General features: G+C 32.6%; 1 protein-coding gene across 1 annotated transcript; it reads left to right on the top strand.

Moving 5' to 3' along the window:
- Positions 1-1,196: 1,196 nt before the first annotated feature.
- On the top strand, positions 1,197-7,574 carry LOC146921057 (type 2 DNA topoisomerase 6 subunit B-like). Its single transcript, XM_085714455.1, has 12 exons — positions 1,197-1,408; positions 1,587-1,692; positions 2,271-2,351; positions 2,463-2,489; positions 2,877-2,982; positions 3,146-3,221; positions 3,985-4,005; positions 4,423-4,619; positions 5,231-5,369; positions 5,476-5,669; positions 6,103-6,232; positions 7,060-7,574. Exons 1-12 carry the CDS (start codon positions 1,373-1,375, stop codon positions 7,366-7,368), a joined length of 1,422 nt encoding a protein of 473 aa, XP_085570581.1. The 5' UTR covers positions 1,197-1,372; the 3' UTR covers positions 7,369-7,574.
- Positions 7,575-13,309: the final 5,735 nt, after the last annotated feature.

Below are 13,309 nucleotides of genomic sequence, written 5' to 3'. Positions count from 1 at the left end.
ATAACAATTTTTAATGTAAAAACATCTCATTCCTTCACACAACTTGTTGCCTCTCCATATTTTTAAAAAATAATTCAACAATATTCTTTTCACTTTTCTCAACTTCTCCATCTCACATTTTCTTCAGTTTTAAGAAATAGAAAGCAAGCGTATATGAGATTTATGACATATAATTCACATTTAATACAATATAATTAATTAGTTCGTGAAACTCAAAATTTTGATTTTGCTAAATATTATTTAAAAATATTAGTTCGTAAAATTTATGATTATTATTTTTTTGATTTTAGTTATTTGATATAATTACTTTGGAAAAAAAATGAATAAACAATCAATTATTCCCTAAACTATAACTCTCTCATAAATTTAGTTCTTAAACGATCATGAAGATAAACAATTTTGCAGTGAACGATTAAATAGTTAGACGAGAGAACGGCGACTTTTAATCCCTTAAGTTTTTTTTCTTTTTGAAGGAATGACTTTTAAGTTTTAAAGTTATTAGTAATATTAGTAATTTTGCTAAAGAGTGACTTTTTAACCTAAAAGGAAATTATTTGGGATAAATAATGAGATGTGGTGTATGAAAAATATCTGTCAGAATGAGTTGTGGACTAGAGTTAGGGTGTGTTTGTTTAATATATTTTTAGAAAAATATATATTTTCTTTATACAAAAAATCATTTTTTTCATTTTTAAGTGTTTGTTTAGGATCTTTTTAAAAACCATTTCATAAACAAAAAACATCATTTTTATTCTAAAATGAAAAGTTGTTAGGATTAATTTTTCTCAAAACATATCTTTTAAAAACCAAGGAAGTAACACATGATGAACAAGTTAATTTTTTTTTTTTAAAAATGATTTTTATGGGCAGTAAACCACAAACATATATAAATTCATATTTTTTTTAAAAAAAAAATCTCAAAAAAAAGATCTCCATATTTTTTTTAACACAATCTATATTTTTTTTAAGCGCTCAAACAAACACACCCTTAGTACTTAGTTGAATTGACTTATTTAAACTTATCTATTGACATAAGTTTAGGTGGATTGTTTTTTATATAACTTATGACAACTTTCATAAGCTTTTTCAATTTATTTTCATAATTTCTTAACTGTAGTTTATAAAAATAAAAACAACTTTCCCTCAAAAAAAAAAAAAAAAAACTTACTGCGTTTGCAAAAACAAATGTTTGTGTTGGAAGCTGCAAATAAGCCATTTATCCAAACGAGCCCTTAATTATGGATCGAGTGAAGCCAATTGGTAGGCCCACTTATCGGGTCCACCATTTTGATTCCGAGTATAAATAAAAATTGAATTTCAAAACCGTAGCTTAGTTTTCAGCGCGCAAACGAGAAAGTGCTTAATTTTGAAAATGGAGTTTTCTTCATCTCAGAAACTTTGCTTACACGTGAGTTTCTTCTTCTTCTTCTTCTTCTTCTTCTTAATCTCTTCGCAACAAAATTTTCACATAAATTTACTTTTCTATCATTTCATCGTGGATTCGGTTATGTGAATCTGTTCAAATTCGGTTTCTACTATTTTCCGATTTGTTCATTTAAATTTGTGATTTCAATTTCCGATTGCAGTTAATATCTTCAGCATATCAGCGATGCCGATTATCGGAGCAGATTTGCAGACTCTCAATCGTTCTCACTCGCTCTTCATCTTCCAATCCTTCTCTTCGAATTTCTAGTAATCCTCTTTCCCTCTCGTTAATTAATATCATTTTCTTGTTGAATTTCGTAATTGGATGAATTTGTTAAACTATGTTTGAGACTAAATTTAGATCTTGTTGTTTTGTTTTGTATTTTAATTATATTTTTTCGAAATTATTTATAGCTATGTCATGCAATAATTTCAATTTTTAGGGAAATAGTTTCTATGAGTAATGTTAGTGGCGTTTTTGTGTTCAATTTTTTGAGACATGCTTTATCAGTTATGTTGGAGGGATTTTCAGTCCAATTTTTGCGAATAGAAAATTTAAGAACACGATACGTTGACACTGATAGACATAGTAATTTAAGAAAATGACACCGACATGTTCACACTGATAGTAATTTAAGAAAATTTAAGAAAATGATAGTGACACGTTGTCACCAGAAGTAGTTTAAGAAAACGATATAATTGAAGGTAATTACATCTGTTGGTATCAGACACCGGACACGTCTTCAATCAAAAGTGCTGGTGCTGCAAAGGTTATAAGACAAATGTATCTTTTTATTTTTATTTTTATTTTTGTAATAATAATATTCAATTTTTATTGTAAGCAGTCTCTGATACTGGCGTAGGAAGCAGCTTAGAGGAATTTCAAAACTTGAGAGTTTCTTTCACAAATGCTGCTGACAATTGGGGTAACTGAACTAAGTCATGATTATCAGCAGAGTTGATGTTTTATCCTCCTTTGAATAATTTGCATTTTGTAGATATGTGTATTGATTGATGATTTTAATTTTGTGAAACAGATGGAATGCTTTCTATCAAAACCACCAGTAAGTTCAATGTTCTAATGGTAGTTCCATTTTGATTATATTAAACATATACAGATCCATATCCCATGTGCACAAATTTAAAAAGAGATCATTATTTTTTGTATCTGGACAACTGAATTGTTCGTGTGTGATCATAATTTGGGAGGTCATATATTTAAGGAAGATGTTTCTAGGATATTATTTTAATGGTTATAGGTACTTTTGATATGAAATTATGAACTCAGTTTTTATTAACAATGTGAAAATCTAACAAATGTTAAAGTATTTTTTGGTGCCATTGTACTACTTCATGGTTTAAGAGTGACATAGATTTCAACTATTTAATATATGTTGCCATGTTAGTTTTGTTGTTATCACGATTCTTATCGCAGTCTATGGAAATGGTAGGTATCAATGATAGCGAGATACATAATTATCAGATAAATCTGAAAGAAAGTGGTTCCTCCAGAATAACAAATCTAACTTCAGACTCAAAAAATGGTGCAAAATTCAGGCATGAAATTTACTTGAACTTCATTGATTTTTTTGGTTACAAAAATTTTAGGGTGAGGGGATGGTGCCCCAGTCCAAGGCACTTGAACTTCAACTTCATTGATTTAAGACTAGTTTGTTGGTTAAGTTTATTTTAAAAAATCGGCGGCCGTCTTATTTTGCAGTGGTAGTGAAGTTTGCCTCTCTTCTTTTGTTAACTCTGATCTCTTACTGGCTGAAATTCATAGCCTCCTAGAGAAGGTATGTCGACTTAATTGTCTACTTGGTGGAATCTTTTTTTGTTGCAAAAAGTAAATCAATGGTGATTTATAGAACTTTGAAATTTTTGTATGCCAATAATTTTAATCAACATCTGATTTATCAAATGGTTCATTTGTCAGAGTGCCTACTTCCTTGTCATCCAGCATTTCTAGGGAAATAACTATCATTTCATATAGTCATCGATAAAATTTAAGCCTGAACAAAGATTGAATCTACCGGGGCATATTTCCTGGTTAGCACTTGGAAGTACACCAACTTAGCTAAATGCTACAGAAAAAAGGAAGCTGTAACAAATGTTTCAATTATAAGAAAGCACTGACAGTTCTAGACAGTGTGTAAGTACACATTATAGGTTTGGGTATATATTTTGCATTTGTCCATTGGAGCAGTACGTAAAGCAATTTTGGCGTATTAGATGTTGCCATATTGAGGAATCAAAGAATGTTAGTGCTTCTTCTATGCACTAAACTGACACTCTAAAAACAGGAAGTCGTTGTGGTAAATAAGAAATAAAAGAACCAAAACAAAGTAGTGACAAACACTCACAGGCACAAATATGAAGGTAGCTTTATTGAGCCTGAGTGTAACAAGCTTGTGACAACTGAGTTCTTTAATGCATATTAATATTGAAGCTATATTGTTCAAAGGAACTTATTGAAGTTCTAACATCACTATTTATCTGCAAAACATTCTTCAATTTCCATGTTCTTTTTGTTTATATTTTTATTTTTTGATTTTGCAGGTGCTGATTCTAAATATTCCTGTAAGTTGAACTGTCATTACTGCAGAATTCTTAAAGGCTCTCATATTCTTTCAAACAAACAAACAAAAGTTGCAGTGTGTGTATGGTGCAGCTGGAGAGTATTTTTCTTCCATCACATATACTAACAACAGTAAACAAAATTCTGACAAATCAGATTGCCGAATTCCAAGTCTATACCGTTGATATAATCTGAAGTAACCTTATAAATTTAATGCAGAACCTCATATTGAAACTTCAGCTTGGTTTTAATGCTATCAACAGTTACTAATTCCACAAATCAGAGTGCAAATTGCACTTCTATATCACTTATACAATCTTGAGTCAAAAGAATATCGTTTATATAGTCCACAGTTTATACAAAATACTTGGTTGAGATTCTGACACAGTTTTAGCTATTAACTTTGATTTTCTGTTCAGAATGTTGCAATTCAATTAGTATCAGAAGATTTTGATGTACCTGAATCACGATATGAAAAGGTTTTTCTTGCAAATATGTGCAATCAGTTACCAATCTCAGCATCAACTCTTGAACATCTTAAGTCTGGCCTCGGAGACTACGTACTTAAGCACGGAAATAACTTAAGTATCAAATGTAACTCTTGCTTCACAAGTTGGTACATTCCCTATCTCAAGTCAGCTCCATGTTTATCATTTAGAAACGTAATGTTTTTGTTCTAGAATCAGTAGTTTGGTTTCTTTCCCAAAGCTAAATGCTCAAGATTTAGGAAGATATCTTTTCTGCTTTGCTATACTTCAAATATGATTGATTATTTGTAGACATAATCCAACAATTTTTGTGATATGCTGATTATTAGTTGAACCATAAATCTCCCTGTTTGCTACACTATGTGCATGGTAAGTATAATGCATAGTAGTTTTTAACTCTTTGTAGAGGAACCCTTAACGTGTGATATGACCAGACACTTTTTGGTGTCTAGTATGCACAAAAGTTGACCCATTTACATGTGATTCATGACATGTTACTATTAACTGGGTCCATTTAAATTGATGGTTGTAACATTACATACATTGCATACAAATTGTAAAAGAAATTGTATCATGTCTAGAAGTAACTGTGAGAACTTGGTTTGCCTGGTAAATCGGAGCCTTCTCCAAATATTTACTTCATTGGTGGATATGGCACACTGAATTAAAAGAGGAACCAAGATTCTTAAAGTATAACACTAAAAGATTTTGAATTACCAACTTTTTGAACCGTTGGTAGGGAGGATCTCAAAGTTGGAGTGGCTTGCTGCGCTGAAAACTGTCTGCACACCGAACTAGTGATGGAAGCAGTCATAATAATAAGTAATATGTCAATTCAGAACACTACATGTTTCAGGGAATATGGTGACAAAACAGAGGTCCTTGAACTTGTCCCTCAAATTATATGCTTCGGTTTGATTTGTTGCATAGGTTTAACTTATCTGCCAATTAGTTTTGACGATAACTAACAATGTTTGGTATCAGGTTTTGTATTTCAAGGACTTTTCACCATGTGCGATGTCTCAATCTTCTATGAAGGCATTGAAAAGTATTGACTGGAAAAGATATGGTTTGCATTTAGGAGGTATAGTAGAGCTCGATGGCACTGCATTGCTAGAATGGGAAAACTTGCCTACTGATACTCACATTGATATTGTCCTCCACTCATATCTAAAACAATATCCAGCATTGGACAGATCCTTTTTTTCTTTATCTTGGACAGTTAAAACACATTTTGTTTTTACTTTTTCTTTGATGGTTTCTTGATGCTTTGTTGCAAGACATTTCTTTGAATTTTTTCTATTATATCAATTAACTAAATAAGTGATAATATAGCAGTTCTTACTAAAATTTTAGGGGATCTAGTGTATCATGAGAGATTTACCTTTTCTTTTGACAAAACTAGTGTGCAACTTAAAGTTTTTACTGTTTAAATTACATCTAATGTACTTCTAGGTAAATATAATACATATGCTAGTCAAAATAGTTTACTTGTTTCCTACATGAATATATGAGTGTGATATTACCATTTGGTCCGTGTAGTTTGGTGGTATATATCTATTAAAATTTCTTGTTCCGTATGTGAATTTTACTTCCTTGACGTATTGGTAAGACGGTGATACCCAAACCAAGGAAAATGTCTCAACTTGAAAGAAGCCTTGTTAAAAGAGCTGTTAAACTTTCTCTGGATGACTTGAAGGCTAATCATTCTGGAGATTTTCTAAGTTCCCGTGCCCTCCAGGTAAATTCATATCTAATTATCTGTCGTTCTCTCTCGCACATTTGTGATCTGTGGCCCCTCGCAATGAGTTTTGTACACAATAAAACCTCCCTCTGTATGGGGAAGCCACCACTCCTTTTCAAAAGAACAAGTATCCACAGAAAGGCAAGAAACTGAAATGTCTTGACTCTTAATTTAACAGCTTGATTTCCCATTCAATGAACTGAATTTTCATCGCATAATTCCTTTTATGTATTACTATCCAGTAAATATTCGAGTTTGGCCAGGATCCTGCATTTGTAGCTGTTAGCGAAGTTTCCTGTCTCAGGCTGAATATGAGTGACAGATAGATCAAAGTAGCATTGCCCTATAAATTTTGCAATCTTAACCAAATTTTATGAGAATGTGACCTGTTTTACCTCTTCTCTACTAAGGATGTTGAGGATTGAGAGTCTGCTGCTAAAATCCTAAAACTTCCAAACTAAATTGGTCGGTCGATCTCGCTTTATTCTTTTTAAGTGAAAATTAAAACGAAGAAAACAAACACATCTTTGAGTAGGCCTTTTGCAGCCTGGTTTGGTGTAAGGTTTTTCATAACATGTACTCTTTGTGTGCATTATTATCTACAATATGTGTTTGTCTATTAATACTGTGTAGTATAGCATTCACATTCACTATATCATCTGCGTTTCTTTTTATAACATGTGCTATATCTATTGAATGATTCATATCCATCTTTGCATGAGTACCTGGGTTGTAAGATTGTTTTGCATTTTCTGTATTATCTCGTTGGTTTCATTTAATTTATTGATCAACTTTGCAGCCTAATACTGGTCTATCACTTTCAGATTCGCAATTATGCCCCTGATCTCGCTCAAACAATTGCCGGACTTATCTTGTCTTCAAGTGACTTAGATTTCCAGAGAGAATGCTTTTCTCTACTTGGATTACAGTCTCAAGATGTTGGAACTGAAATAATGGAAAACAGTATCAAGGAAAAGATTGTTTCAGTTATAGAGACGAATGACAAGGATCCCGACAAATCTAAAGAAATTGCGCCTTTCCTTTTTGAGGAGGATGATCATATCCATGAACCAGAAGTAGAGTTTCAAGAAAGCGATTTCAACTACTTGGACCCGGACTTGGATATGTTTTAAGGGTTTTTATAAATTCATATTTCAGATTTGCCTCCATATAGCAAACAGAAATGATACTTGGCGCAATCCACTGAATGACTATACACACACACATGGATGCCACTAATCCGTGATGTGGATGTAAATGTTTCCATGGTCCATTTATTTTGACTTAGAAAACTTTGACCATTAATTCTCAAAAGAAAATAGAAAACTTTATTTGACCACTTTTTAGACAACTTTTAGAATAGTCATCTCTCTCATTACATGTGTTTTTATTGTCGCTATCATTCTCTCTCTATCATAGCTTAGTTGACATGGACTTTACAATATGTAGGGTTGGGGTTTGGACCTTGAATTCCCAATTTATTCATCTTAAGGAGTGAATTTCTAGGCACAAAGAAAATAATTTCTCTTTCACAGATTTAAATTTTTTAACAAGGGATAAATTAAATATGAATTTTTAATTTATTTTGTTAAAAATTCTAAATTTTTGTGGAAGAGATTGTTATAATATTTAAAATATCTCCGTAAAAAGTCATTTAAAACTGTGAAGGACACATGAGTTGACTTAATAACAGAAACCAAAAGTCGTGACGAAAAATATTTGGGGATCAAAACTTGCTGAAATTTTTTAGAATTACTAAACCCAAATTTGAGATTTTTATAAGCAACAAAAACTTATTTAAGCCAAAAAAAAAAAGACAAATTTTCATCGTAGATATTATATACTTGTTATTTTAAATAGATTTTATAAATAAAGTAGTTTATTAATTTTTAAAGGGAAATGCTAACAAGTGTCTTTGAGACACTTTTTTTTTTGAGACACTTGTTTAGAAGCCTAAAGTAAAAAAAAAAAAAAATCTTAGAAATTGTATATTCAACACATTAAAATTTTAAAAATGAACTTTTTTTTATATAAATTTTATAAACCATTTCCTCTTTTAAATCCTTAATATAACCCATTTTTAAACTATGTCAACACAATTCAATCAACAACACAATTGAATCAAAGAAAACTACACCAACTACTTTTTAATTGTTTCAATTATTCTCTCTCAAAAATTTAAACCAAACCAATCTCTTACACCTCTCAAATTTATAAAGCCAAAAATATTTAAACAACTTACGACACTTTACGACTTACAATATTTTATTATTACTCCCTCAAATATATAATTTTGAAAGAAAAATATGTCTCGTATATAGATTAAAAAGTTACAATTTCCATATGATACGTGTAAAAAGTTAGTCCAACATTAGAGTGCCATCAAAGCTAATATGTTGTTCTTTAAGCTTATACGGGACTTAGTTGAAAGAGACATCTCGTGTTTTGCATTATAGATGTATGAGCTACCGATTGAAGTTAATTTATAATAATAGGACCAGCCACATCATTATTCACAATCACATAATAGTATACCGACTCAACACACATCATGATTCAATGGATCTATTAGTGAGAAAAGTCCATTTTAACTATAACCTCTTTCAAATAGAGTCGGTCAATACGGTCATACACTTTACCGATAATATCCAACTTTAAAGCAACAACACCATCATTGCTTTTTGTCCTAAACTTCGTAAAACAGACAATCTCTATAGCCACCATAACATTGTCTAGATTAGAATGACGTGGAACAAAAGTTGATTGATTATTAGAAATGCACTTCTGCAGTACATTCTTTAACATGTTACCTAAAAACTTTGAAAGCAACTTATACATAACATTGCAAAGAGTTATGGGTCTCCAATCCTTCATAGTCATCTGAGTTTGACCCTTGAGCAATATTTTTAAAAATAAGTGAGGGAGGGACTTCCATCATTAAGCCGAGAGCAACATTCTTGAAAATATTTGGGCTACACACTTCCCAAAAATTGTGATTGAAGCCTGAATTGAAGCCATCCGGACCTGGACATTTATGTAGTTGCATAGAAATCATGTAATCATCGAATTCATCAATACAGAAAGGAATATTAAGGTGCATATTCGTTCATCATCGATCACCAGCGCAATGACACCGACTACCGACTCCCTAGTGCTAGCTTATTCCTAAAACATATCATCGAAATAATCTTTTGCAAGTAGGCGCATCCCCAGGTCATCTGTTACCCGGACACCATCCAAGTTTTCAAGAGAATCTACACTATTCACTTTCCTCCTTGAGGAAGCAGAAGCATGAAAAAATTTTGGTGTTCAAGTCCCCATCTCGATACCACTGAGTTTTAGCCCTCTGCCTCCAATAGAGATCATCTTGTACCAACAAATGTGTCATCCACGAAAGAACGCATGATCAAAACACCTCATAAGATCCTTCACACAATTTCTACTGTGTGACTTTTCCAACCTTCATCTTATAAACCCGTTGAAACCAGTTTTCAAGTTTGCCTTACTCCAGTGGGATAACTCATACGCACACAATTCCAACTGTGGGACTATTCTTCGATCAGAATTACCAATCCAACTATTAACCACATCGTGGAGACTAGGTTCAACGCATCAAGCATTTTCAAACTTAAACTTGTGTCGATGTTCACTTGTTCTCACCATGGGTTCTCTCTATCAACAAGAACGGAATAGTGATATGAAGCTGGTGCCACCAAGTTCTCGAGCTTATCTGGGGGAAGTTGAAACCAAGCATCGTTTGTCATAGCTCGATCAAGCCTCTCCTCCACCACACGAGGCTCCGAAGTTGAAGCCATTGATCAACCAATTCAGACACTCGTTCTTCCTCTTTTCTCGTGTTAAAAAAGAATGTCATGAAAGTTCCTCATAATGCACAAAGGGAGTGTGTTGTTGATTACGAATAAAATTCCAGTATTGTCGTCTTCAACTACCATCCAAAAAACCACAACATTTCTCTATCTGTCCTATATTATCAAACCACCCATAAAATCCTGGGCTATTTATATTGGGATGAGACGAGAAAGTGTCACCATATGTTGAGGGAAAATGGGAAACAACAACAAGACTAAAAAAGGGATATGATAGAAACCGGTACCACATTTATATAATTAATGGCAAAAAACTGTCTTTTATGGATGATAAAATAGGATTATAATAGAGACAAAATGGTAAACAAACTAAAGAATGAGGAATACGAAAATATGAGTTAATTACAATGGATTTCCTTCCAAGAATTGATAATCTTGATAACTTGCTTTGATGTTTATTGTGGCCTCTGGAATCAATTCTAATGCATTCTTGATAATTTGCTTTGTTGATCATTGCTTGTTGAATTAAGATTTGAGAACTGAACTAGTCGGTGTAAGGTCTGTCTACAACTTTCTCAATTGTTGCTTATTTATTTTATTTTTTAAGGCATTGTTGTATATTTACTTATATTTCATCTTCTTTCCCATTAGCTTTATAGTTTCTAGTTTCTACTATTGCCAATTTACTTGAGGATGAGATACACGATTCCCTTGGTCTTCACATTCTGTCCATGAAACATATATGTATTAAATCATATATCATATATAAAGGGAAAATTACATTACAAAGGTTTCATTTATGTTGACAACTAAATAATCAATCATTTGTTTCATTATTTATATCATAGTTGATTCTCTTCTATGTGCATACTTGTATTAAATTGGTACGGGAAGTGAATCGTTGCTACAATAAAATTTTCACATTCTAATAGCTATTTCTATTTTTTGCATGAGAGATCTATATATGAGTATACAATTAAACAAGTGTTTTCCTCAAATGATGCAGGCAAAGAGAAACAGATTAGGTGAAGAGAAGTTTGCTCTGAAGTTGATAAAGGAAAAGATTCATCAATGTTGTCATTTCCTTACCCGATGATTCATCAAGTGTTTTGTTTAGTATTTTTTAAATTTGATGCAAGATTTTTGTTTAGAATATTTTTGTCTATTTTCAATGAGTATATGTTACGAAAAATCTTACACCAAACCAGGCTGCAAAACGCCTAATCATCAAATGAGTTTGTTTTCTTAATTTTATTTTTCCCTTAAAAGAATATAGCGCAATTGACCAATTTAGTTTGGAAGTTTTAGACCTTTAGAAGAAGACTCTCACAATCCTCAACTTCCTTAGTAGAGAAGAGGGAAAGCAGGTCACAAGCCCATAAAATTTGGTGAAGAATGCAAAATTTATAGGGCAATATGCTACTTTGAACTATCTGTCACTCACATTCAGCCTGAGGCAGGAAACTTTGCTAACGGCTAAGAATGCAGGATCCTGGCCATATTAGAATATAGACTGGACAATCATACATAAAAGGAATTCTATGATGAAAATTCAGTTCATTGAATGGTAAATCAAGCTGTTAAATTAATAGCTAAAACATTTCAATTTATTTCCTTTGTTGTGGATGCTTTTGTTCTTTTGAAAAGGAGTGGTGGCTGCTTCTTACAGAGGGAGGTTTTATTGTGTACAAAACTCAGTGCGAGAGGCCACATACCATAAATGTGCAAGAGAGAGAGAGAGAGAGAGAGAGAGAGAGATAGAGAGAGAGAGAGAGAGAGAGAGAGAGAGAGAGAGAGAGAGAGAGAGAGAGAGAACGACAGATAATTAGATATGAAATTACCTGGAGGGCACGGGAACTTTCTCCAGAATGATTAGCCTTAAAGTCATCTAGAGAAAGTTTAACAGCTCTTTTAATCGAGTTGAGACGTTTTCCATGATGTGGATATCACGGTCTTACCAATACGTCAAGGAAGTAAAATTCACATACATAACAAGAAATTTTAAGACATACACTACCATACTACACAATTGAAAATATCCTATCATACTCATATTCAAACGACGGTGATATCATACTACACAATGCAAATGGTCATATCAGACTCAATATTCAGGAATTACTTAGATGTAATTTTAACACTAAAATTCAGATATGTTAAACTTTCTTGCAACAAAGCATCATGAAACTGTCAAAGACAGAAAAGAAAACCAAAAAACCCTTATTTGCATCATGGTCATGTATATACCGTTCCTATTATGTACTGGATGGAGATTTTGTTTCTTGTAAGGTACCAAAGATAATACGATATTCATACCGTTTATGTGTTTAACTTTGTGCGCCATGCAAATGCCAGGAATTAAACACCCTTTTGCTGTTTATAACTTAATAGTTCCATTGTATCTGTGGTTTTAAAGCTTTGTTGTACTTGTAGTCTTTTACTGTGGCATGTTTTTACAGGAATTGATTAGAAGTTTTGCAGTGAAGAAAGCTGTTGATACTGGAGTATGGAAGCAGTTATTGAGGAATTGAGAAAAAGACCTAACTATCCATGTTTATAGCATGAATAAAATTTTAACTCTAGTTTTAAAAAAGGAATGTTGTAATATACCTTAACGGAAGTGTAGCAGCGTTTTGTTAGTTTTCTCCAAACCACACGCAATTTCACCTCTCACTCGTTCATTCCTTTGGCATATTGATTTTAGGTTTCTTCTTTCTGTATCTATATATGCCGAGAGCTTCCGTACACCGAGGCTTCCGCACTGAAGTTCGTATTGTTGTCGTAGGAGACAATCGAACCGGTAAATCAAGCCTCATCCGTGCCGTGGCCTCCAATAATTTCGAGGAGAGTCTTGTCCCTGTGTTGCCTCCCCAAAACCTACCTATACATAAGTATCGTGATCGTGTCCCAATCACCATCATCGACACCTCTTCCCGGTAACATTCTAATCAGGATTCATTCGTTTGTTAGTTAATTAGTTAGTTAAGTAACAACTGCTGTTTTTTTGTTATGCTATTAAACATACATCATCTTTTTGTTTCGTGTATTGAAATTGATGTTTGATTTTGGAGCCAGATGAAGCACTAAGCAGTAATCACTGTACCCGAATGTTCTCCTTTTGATCGTTACATTCAATTCAATTTCTTAGATTATTATATGTTTGTGCCTCTGTCAGGGCTTTGTAGTTATGTTTTTTTTGCCTAATTGTAAATACCTAAAACTTCTCTTCATGAAATGCCAATTCATA

This window comes from Medicago sativa, chromosome 5 (assembly GCF_051527215.1).
Source record: "Medicago sativa cultivar Bolivia chromosome 5, Bolivia_mono, whole genome shotgun sequence".
Classification (NCBI taxonomy): Eukaryota; Viridiplantae; Streptophyta; class Magnoliopsida; order Fabales; family Fabaceae; genus Medicago; species Medicago sativa.
This window is presented reverse-complemented; position numbering and strand designations above follow the sequence as displayed.